The sequence below is a fragment of the Cebus imitator genome, unplaced genomic scaffold, assembly GCF_001604975.1.
Source record: "Cebus imitator isolate Cc_AM_T3 unplaced genomic scaffold, Cebus_imitator-1.0 Scaffold444, whole genome shotgun sequence".
Classification (NCBI taxonomy): Eukaryota; Metazoa; Chordata; class Mammalia; order Primates; family Cebidae; genus Cebus; species Cebus imitator.
Window position 1 is genome coordinate 3,150,358 of NW_016107759.1, and position 8,641 is coordinate 3,158,998.

General features: G+C 56.6%; 1 protein-coding gene across 1 annotated transcript in view; it reads right to left on the bottom strand.

Moving 5' to 3' along the window:
• Positions 1 to 3,888: 3,888 nt before the first annotated feature.
• ZSCAN10 (zinc finger and SCAN domain containing 10) overlaps positions 3,889 to 8,641 on the bottom strand; it is a 7,721-nt gene continuing 2,968 nt past the window's right edge. The window contains exons 2-6 of the mRNA XM_017511139.2: positions 7,926 to 8,399; positions 7,429 to 7,696; positions 7,140 to 7,204; positions 6,916 to 6,973; positions 3,889 to 5,640 (exon numbers count right to left, since the gene is read on the bottom strand). Of these exons, the coding sequence (XP_017366628.1) occupies positions 4,085 to 5,640; positions 6,916 to 6,973; positions 7,140 to 7,204; positions 7,429 to 7,696; positions 7,926 to 8,321 (2,343 nt within the window). The 5' untranslated portion in view covers positions 8,322 to 8,399 and the 3' untranslated portion in view covers positions 3,889 to 4,084. The remainder of the gene's footprint in view (positions 5,641 to 6,915; positions 6,974 to 7,139; positions 7,205 to 7,428; positions 7,697 to 7,925; positions 8,400 to 8,641) is intronic.

Sequence of the window (8,641 nt, forward strand, 5' to 3'; positions counted from 1 at the left end):
AGGCTGAAGCAGGAGAATCACTTGAACCAGGGACTGTGATGTTGCAGTGAGCCGAGATCATTCCAATGCACTCCAGCCCACCCCTGCCCTACAAAAAAGAAATTTCTGCTACAAGACAAGCTAAATCATCTCTTTCAAGTTCAAAGCACCACACGGCAGGGGCAAATGCTACCAGTCTCTTTGTTAAAGCACAGCAAGGGTCTCCTTTACTCCAATTCCTAGCAAGTTTCTTATCTCCATCTGATATCCCCTCAGCCTGGACTTAATTCTCCGTATCACCATCAGCATTTTGCTCAAAGTCATTCAGGAAGTCTCTATGAAGTTCCAAACTTTCCCACATCTTCCTGTCTTCCTCTGAGCCCTCCAAACTGCTCCAACCCCTTCCTGTCACCCAGCTCCAAAGTTGCTTCCGCATTGTCAGGTTATTTTATAGCAGTAGCCACGCCTGTTATGAATTTTCTCTATTGGTACATTTTCACACTGCTACAAAGAATACCTGAGACGGGGTAATTTATAAGGAAAAAAGGATTAATTGACTCATAGTTCCACAAAACTGGGGAGGCCTCAGGCAACTTACAATCATGGTTGAAGGCGAAGGGAAAGCAAGGCATGTCTTACATGGTGGCAGAAGAGAGACAGAGACAGGGAGAGAGAAAGCAGGGAACTGCCAAACGTTTTTAAAATATCCGATCTCATTAGAACTCACTCAGTTTCACCAGAACAGCATGGGGAACCCGCCCCCATGATCCAATCACCTCCTCCCATGTCCCTCCCTTGACATGTGGGGATTACAGTTCCAGATGATATTTGGGTGGGACATGAAGCCAAACCATCTCGATTGCACTCCGGATGTGCTGACCCCTGTGACTTCCACAAATGTGGGACACTTGACTGCATCATCTGTGGTAGTGGGCACTGCATTCATACTTTCCCCTGAAAGCAATACAATAAAATAACAGTTGCTCAAATGGAATCAGGTGCCTGCTTTCAGGCTTCTCTGACAGGCGGGCACAGGGAGGCAGGGGGCCCAGTAGTGACAGCAGAGAATGTGGCTCTGATGGACGTACCCGGGTTACAGATGTGGAAGAGCAAGGCCAGGCCCCCGTCTTTTTTTTCTTTTCTTGTTTTTGAGACAGAGTTTTGCTCTTGTTGCCCAGGCTGGAGTGCAATGGCACAATCTTGGCTCACCACAACCTCCGCCTCCCGGGTTCAAGCAATGCTCCTGCCTCAGCCTCCAGGGGAGCTGGGACTACAGGCATGTGTCACCATACCCAGCTAATTTTTTGTGTTTTTAGTAGAGAAGGGGTTTCTTATGTTGGTCAGGCTGGTCTCAAACTCCTGCCCTCAGGTGATCCACCCACCATGGCCTTTCAAAATGCTGGAATTATAAGCGTGAGCCATCACACCCAGCAGCCCCTGACTTTCTTATGGATAACAGTGCATGGGTCTCCGTGCCCTGGTGGGTTGGTTGAGGACTAGAGGATTTTAGCCTGATGCATCCTTGATCACAGAGCTGGAAGCACAGAAGCGGCTCCCTAACCACCACCCCTGGGCCTGTGGCGCAAGGGACTTTGGGGCTCCATTTTTCTTGTCATGGCTCCCTCTTCTGCCCTCATCCCTTTGGCAGGGCTGGGGCCACAAAATCCCCTTGGTTTTCTCCCATGATCAGAGGCCCCAGGGGCTGGGGCGGAAGGGGACTCAGGAGCCCCCCACTGGACCCTGGTTTCAGGGTAGAGGCAAGAAGGCAGGGGTCAGATCTCTGGGCCTGAGGCCTCACCACACTGCAGTTAGTTGCAGAGCCTGGAGCAGCCAGAAGAAACGCCTGGGAGGGCACCTCTCACCATTTCGGGGGCCATGGTCTCCTGGTCCTGCAGAGGCTCCTCCACTTTCTGCCTCTGCTGACTCAGAGACCAGCCTCTCCCGCTCAGGGGAGGCTTGGCAACCACCAGCAGCTGCTGAGATAAAGATGGGGCTGGGGGCCCTGGCCTGGCTCGTCCCGTCCCATCCTGGGGTTCCATGACTCTGGTCTTTGGTCTGAGCAGGAAGGAGGAGGGGGAAACGGGCCATGGCCTGGGGAGGAGCAAACACCTGCAGGGGAGACTCCCTGAGCAGCTGTCCCAGGGCTCAGCCCACTGTCTGGGAGGGGCGCTGGCTGTTTGAGGATGTGAAGGGCTTGGGGACCAGGAACATTCCTGGGGGTCAGTATGCCCCTCCCTGGTCTGGCCCTTTCCACACTGCTATAGAGAATACTTGAGACTGGGTAATTTATAAAGAAAAAAGGTTGCAGTCTTGAGTTTTGGAACAAGCACTCCTTGGGACCAGCCTAGAGCCCAGCAGGGGAGACAGCTGGACAGTGACCCTGACATTCACCTTAAGTGATCCTGGTCACCCTGAGGGCCCTGCTTGCTTCCAGCCCCTGTCCCAGCAGCTCCTGCAGGGCTAGGGGAGGTGACCAGGAAGAAGGGTGTCCCCAGCCTTCCTGAGGAAAGAGGCAGCTGGATCCCGAGTTCCCCTCTGCAGATCCTCAAAGGGCCCTGCAGGCTTTTGTCCTTCACATCCTGCAGATCACTCTGACGCCCCGTTACCCTGGAAGGACTATCTCTGGCCGGAGCCCCCAGCTGTGAGGGGCCGCCCACAGCCAGGGCCCGGTCCTGACTCATCTTACCCTGGGCCACATGTGGGATCTCCCCTCTACCACCGTTCAAGTTCTTTCTCCCATTTCCCTGACCTCTCCAGTGATCCCGTGTCCCCAACGACTCACCGCTCTCATGTCCCCCATGGCTTCCTCTTACCTAGAAATCCCTCCTGCTGTGCTGTGGTCCCCAGGGGCTCTGGCAGCCCCACTGTCTCCACCTCCTTGCGGGTGTCCCCGGCCTTGCCTTTCTCAAGTCATTTCCATGCAGTAGCCAAAGCAGAAGTGACTATTGCTAGAGAAGAAATCCCTCCCTGCCTGCGCCCTCTGCAGGCCTCCCATTGCACATGAGCTCAGGGCTGTCCTGTCAGGCCAGCCATCAGGAGCTTTCCTGTCCCTCTCTAGGACAGATGCTGTCCAGCTGCAGCTGGGGCTCCTCCTTTCCCCCACCTGGCTTCCTGCTACTCCCTCTGCCTGGGCCACCCCTCCCACATCCTTCCCAGGGCGCCTTCCCCTCATTCCGCTCAATAACCCAGCACCTTCCCTGGCACACAGTAGGCACTCAATAAATCAGGAGGGCTTCCTGTGCTTCAAATGTGGCCTCTCCCAGCTCCTCACCCTCCATCTTTCAGTTAACTGATCCCAGCTCCTTGAAATGACCTTCTCTGGGGTCTTCCACGAGAGGAATTTCTCCTGTGACATTTGGTGACATAGTCTCACTCTGTCACCCAGGCTGGAGTGCAATGGCATGATCTCAGCTCACTGCAGCCTCTGCCTCCCAGGTTCAAGCAGTTCTCCTGTCTCAGCCTCCCTGGTTGCTGGGACTACAGGTGCACACCACCACACCTGGCTAATACTTGTATTTTTTGTAGAAACAGGGGTTTCACCATATTGGTCAGGCTGGTCTCGAACTCCTGACTTCAAGTGATCCACCCGTCTCCGCCTCCCAAAGTCCTAGGAGCACCGGCCAACTTAAGGAGTCTTATGTGCCTAGTGAGTAGTTACTGCATAGCACAGATCAAGGGTAGTGTCCAGAGGAAAAAACATTCCAGGGTCAGATTCGTTGGTCCTCCCTACGGCTGGCTGTGATGGCTGACATCTCCCCTTCTCCCCCACTCTGGGTGGCAACCCTCTTCCCACACCTGCTCCCAGGCTGCCTACTCCAGAAGTCATAGCTGTGTCCCTGTGCCCCAGAGGGAAAGCTGACAGTTCGAATTTTTGTGGGCTTATAAAGAAATAAAGAGGGGCCATTTTGAAGAAGGCCATTTTACTTTGGGCGTTTTAATTACATTGCTGAGGCTGGGAACCAATGCCTGGGACAGGGAAGGACAGTTGTGGAAGTGGAGGCAGAGGGACGTGCGGTATGGTGGGAAGGGACATTCCTGCAGGCCTCTGCTGTAGAGGACCCCAGGTAGGTAGGCGCAGGGCATGGCTGGCGGAAGGTGGGTTAAGCTAGTAAAGCGTCTCGCGGGCATGGGTGCGCAGGTGGCGCAGCAGGTGGGAGTTGCGGCTGAAGCTGCGGCCACACTGCGTGCAAGAGTAGGGCCTGGCGCCCGTGTGCACCAGCTGGTGTCGCAGCAGGTTGCAGCTGCGGCTGAAGCTCTTACCGCACTCCATGCACTCCTGTGGGGGCTCGGCCTGCTCCTGCCCGGGCTCCGCATGGGTAGCCAGGTGCCGCCGTAGGTGCGCGTTGCGCCGGAAGCTGCGGCCACATGTCTGGCAGCTGTAAGGCCGCTCGCCTGTGTGGCTGCGGCGGTGGCGGGCCAGGTTGGAGCTATTGCGGAAGCGGTGGCCGCAGGTGTCGCACGCGTGGGGCTTCTCCCCAGTGTGGATGCGCTGGTGGCGCGCCAGGTGGGCGCTCTGGCTGAAGCCCTCACCGCACTCGCTGCAGCGGCAGGGTTTCTCGCCCGTGTGGCTATGCTGGTGGCGGGCAAGGTCCTGGGGCTGGCCAAAGCTCTTGCCGCACTGGGTGCAGTGGTGGGGCCGAGGGCCACCGTGGGTCAGCAGGTGGCGGGCCAGGCTGGCCCGGCGCACAAAGCGCTTCCCGCACTGCGGGCAGGCGTAGGGCTTCTCGCCGGTGTGCACCCGTTGGTGGCTGACCAGCTGCGAGCTCTGCGTGAAGCTGCGGCCACAAGCCTGGCAGGAGAAGGGCCGCTCGCCCGTGTGCACCCGCCGGTGGGTCACCAGGTGCTCACTGCGCCGGAAGGCTTTGCCGCAGTCGCTGCACACGGAGGGCCTCCGGTCAGAGTCCCGGCGGCGGCTGCCGGAGCCTTCAGAGGACCGGTGGTCCTTGTCCCTGGCATGGATCCGCAGGTGGCGCTTGAGGCTGGAGCGGCGCTGAAAGGTCTGGCCGCAGTGGGAGCACAGGACCTCGGTTGGCGGCGGTGCTTCGGCCTTGCTCTCAGGCGCGCAGGGCGGTTTCTGGTCCTGGGCGTGCGCCAGCAGGTGCTGCACGAGGCTGGTGCGGCGCTGGAAGCCGCGGCCGCACTCGGCGCACAGGAAGGCGGGCTCGGAGGAGTGGGTGAGCAGGTGCTTGCTCAGGTGCGAGCTCTGGCGGAAGCGGTGATCGCACAGGTGGCAGGCGTGCGGCCGCTCGTCCGTGTGAGTGCGCATGTGCAGCTTGAGGATGGAGCTGCGGCCGAAGCTCTTCCCGCAGCACAGGCACAGGAAGGAGCGCCCGGCCGGGTGCGAGCGCAGCTGGTGCGCCTTCAGGCGAGACAACTGCGGGAAGCTCACCCCGCAGTCCGCGCAGATGAACTGCAACTCCGGATTGGGCTCGGGGGCGCCCTCGGCCACTTTGACCTCCAGTATTTCACTGCCACCAACAAGGGACCCATCTTGACTGGGGCCGCTGTCCGCAGAGCCCGTTCCGAGTGTCTGGACCGGAGGCTCTCCTGGCGCCCCAGGACTGTCTGCCTGGGACTCTGCTAAGATGGCAGCGGGCCAGGCAGCCCCTTTGGGGTCTTCTTGTTTAAACTCCTCCTTGTCTGGAGTTCTGCTTCTGAATCCTAGGAAACAAGAGAAAACAAGATGGTCAGGCTTATTCCCAGGACTCCTACCAATCGCCAGAACCAGATTGGCCTGGAAGTAGAAAGAAACCCAGGATCCTGCAAAGCTGGTCGGTGAAACTCAGGGGCAGTGGTTCACGCCTGTAATTCCAGCGCTTTGGGAGGCCGAGGCAGGCAGATCACTTGAAGTCAGGGGTGAGTTTGAGGCCAGCCTGGGCAACATGGTGAAACTCCGTCTCTACAAAAAATACAAAAATTAGCTGGGCGTGACAAAACATGACTGTAGTCCCAGCTACTTGGGAGACTGAGGCAGGAGAATAGCTTGAACCCGGGAGGGGTAGGTTGCAGTGAGCCGAGATTGTGCCACTGCATTCCAGCCTGGTCAACAAAGCGAGACTCCATCTCAAAACGACAACAAAAAACCTGGTAGGTGGGTAGAGAGGGTGGGGGTCAAGTGAGGGTGCTCCTCTTTATTTTTTATTTTTTTCAGTAAAATACATAAAACCTGCAATTTACCACAATAACTGTTTTTAAGTGTCCAGTTCTGGCCATCAAGTATATTTACAAGGTTGTGTCAATATCATAAATATCTAGTTGCAGAACTGTTTCGTTACCCCAAATGGAAACCCCATACCCATTAGCAATGATTCCCTTGATTGCCTATTTTAAAAGTTCAAAATTAACAGCCGGCAATTATACCAGATACAATGAGCCTAAAAGTAAAAATTAAAAAGAAAACTTCATCAAAATAGCCCCTTACAAAAGCCAGAAAGGCCAAGCACAGTGGTTCACGCCTCCTACTTTGGGAGGCCAAGGTAGGCGGATCACTTGAGGCCTGAAGTTCCAAGACCAGCCTGGGCAATATAGTGAGACCCCATTGCTACAAAAAGTTAGCTGGGCATGGTGGCACACACCTGTAGTCCCAGCTACTTGGGAGGCTGAGGTGGGAGGATTACCTGAGCCCAGGAGGTCCTGGCTGCAGTGAGCCCTGATTGTGCCACAGTCTGGGTGACAGAGTGACACCCTGTTTCAAAAAACGAAAAGGCTAGAAGGTCAGGTGGGGTCTGGAACTTCAAAGAAAGAGGTGTTGGCCGGGCATGTTGGCTCATGCCTGTAATCTTAGTACTTTGGGAGGTCGAAGTGGGAGGATCACTTGAACCCAAGAGTTGAGACTAGCCTGGGCAACATAGAGAGACCCTGAGAGAGAGGGAAAGTAAAAGAAAAGAAAGACGCATCAGTGATCAGTGGTCACTGCTCCAGGGAAGGTTTGCTTACCCAGAGGATGTGCAGGCCACACCTTATTCTCTGGCACATCCTCAAAGGTCAGGGACTCCTGTATCAAGAGCAGAAACCCTTGGTGAGTGAGGAACATGCCTCAGGAACCTGTGGGGAATTGAACGCTTTGCAGGATTGAATCAGGGCAGATGCAGATTAGCTAAGCTGCAATGGCAGAGAAGTTCCTGGGGCTTGAGAACTCCCTGGGGTGTGGCCCAGCTCACCAGCACAGCCACCAGCTCCTGATCTCGGGAAGTCTCCTCTTGCCATGGCGAGGGGCCCTGGGGACCTGACAGCATTGGGGAAGAGGAGAGGAAGCACGTTAGAAGGCAGCCCTGCCTGCCATGTGGCTGCAAGGACATGCACCCCATCATCGAGGCCCTGTGAAGGCATCTTGGCACACTCCTGTCCCTGCCACCTGTGGAGGCCCCACTTCTCACCCCACCCCAGACATCCAGGCATGCCCCTCCCCCAACATCCAGTCCTTGGCCTCCTAGGGCACAAGCTCCTCACTGCTTTCTTGCAGGGACTGAAATGTCTTCTGGGGCCCTGGGCTCGGCAGCTGCTTTGAACTTGAAGGAAGTCTCCACTGTCCCAGCTCAGCAGGCTTGGCAGGCTCTGGCAGGGGTGGGGGAGGCTTATCCGATAGGCCCAGCACTGGAGACTCTTCTGCCGGCACTTCCTTCTTGGGGCTGTGGCTGGGGACCTGGGAAACACACCCCTGTTCCTCCAAGGTGATGTCTGCACGGGGACAGCTCTTGCCAGCATTACAACTAAAATCCTGCTCAAAACACATTCAAGTTAAGCGACTCCCGGGGTGGCAACCTGTGTCCTACCAACTCTGAGGGGACATGGGACAGAGACGGGGTGAGAGTCAGACAGGAGAGGAGTTAGGAGGTGAAGAAGGAATGGTCAGGTGAGGGAAAGTGGCGTTTCCAGAGATTCCTCACTGCGTGGATCAAGTCCCCATCATTCCCACGCTGCTCAGCCCGCTGCCCCGACCCTCTCACCAGTGGCCCCGAGTGGCTGGGCTCCTGGTGGACGCCCTCCAGCAGCAGTACCACCTCCTCCCCGTCCCTGAGCGGCTGCCCTTGCAGGCGGCCCAGGAGGTGTGGCGGCAGCACACTCAGGAACTGCTCCAGCACAAGCAGCTCCAGGATCTGCTTCTTGGTGTGCAGAGCCGGCCGCAGCCAGTGGCCACAGAGCTCGCGGAGCCGGCTCAAGGATGCCCTCGGCCCCATGTCCTCCTGATACTGGAAGCATCTGAATAGCTGGTGAGCCACCTCGGGCCTCAGCCTGGACTCTGGCCGCCTGGGGTCCTCTGGGCCAGTAGCCTCCTCCTCCTCCAGTTTGACTTCCCCCAGCTGCTCCTGCTCCAGGGCAGCTGGGACTGATTCTTCAAGCATCCTTCACTGTGGGGATGCCTCCCTGCAGCGAGCCCCGCTCTTGGGTCTCTCTCCTCCTCTCTTCCCACACCTGCAGAGCTGAACACCCTGGGTTAGGATCTGCTGCAAGGAAGCCAGCCCTATGCCTCCATCATCGATGTTAAAAGACACCCAACACACAGACCCAGGGGAATTGTTTTTCTCACTGGGTAAGCATCCCTGAAAGAGAAACAACCTGTCCTTCCCTTCTTCCTGATGTAGCCAGTGGGAGAATCAAGATGGATCCTGGCCAAAAATATTTGCTTTTTTTAAAGCTCTTTTTTTTTTTTTTTTTTTTTTTT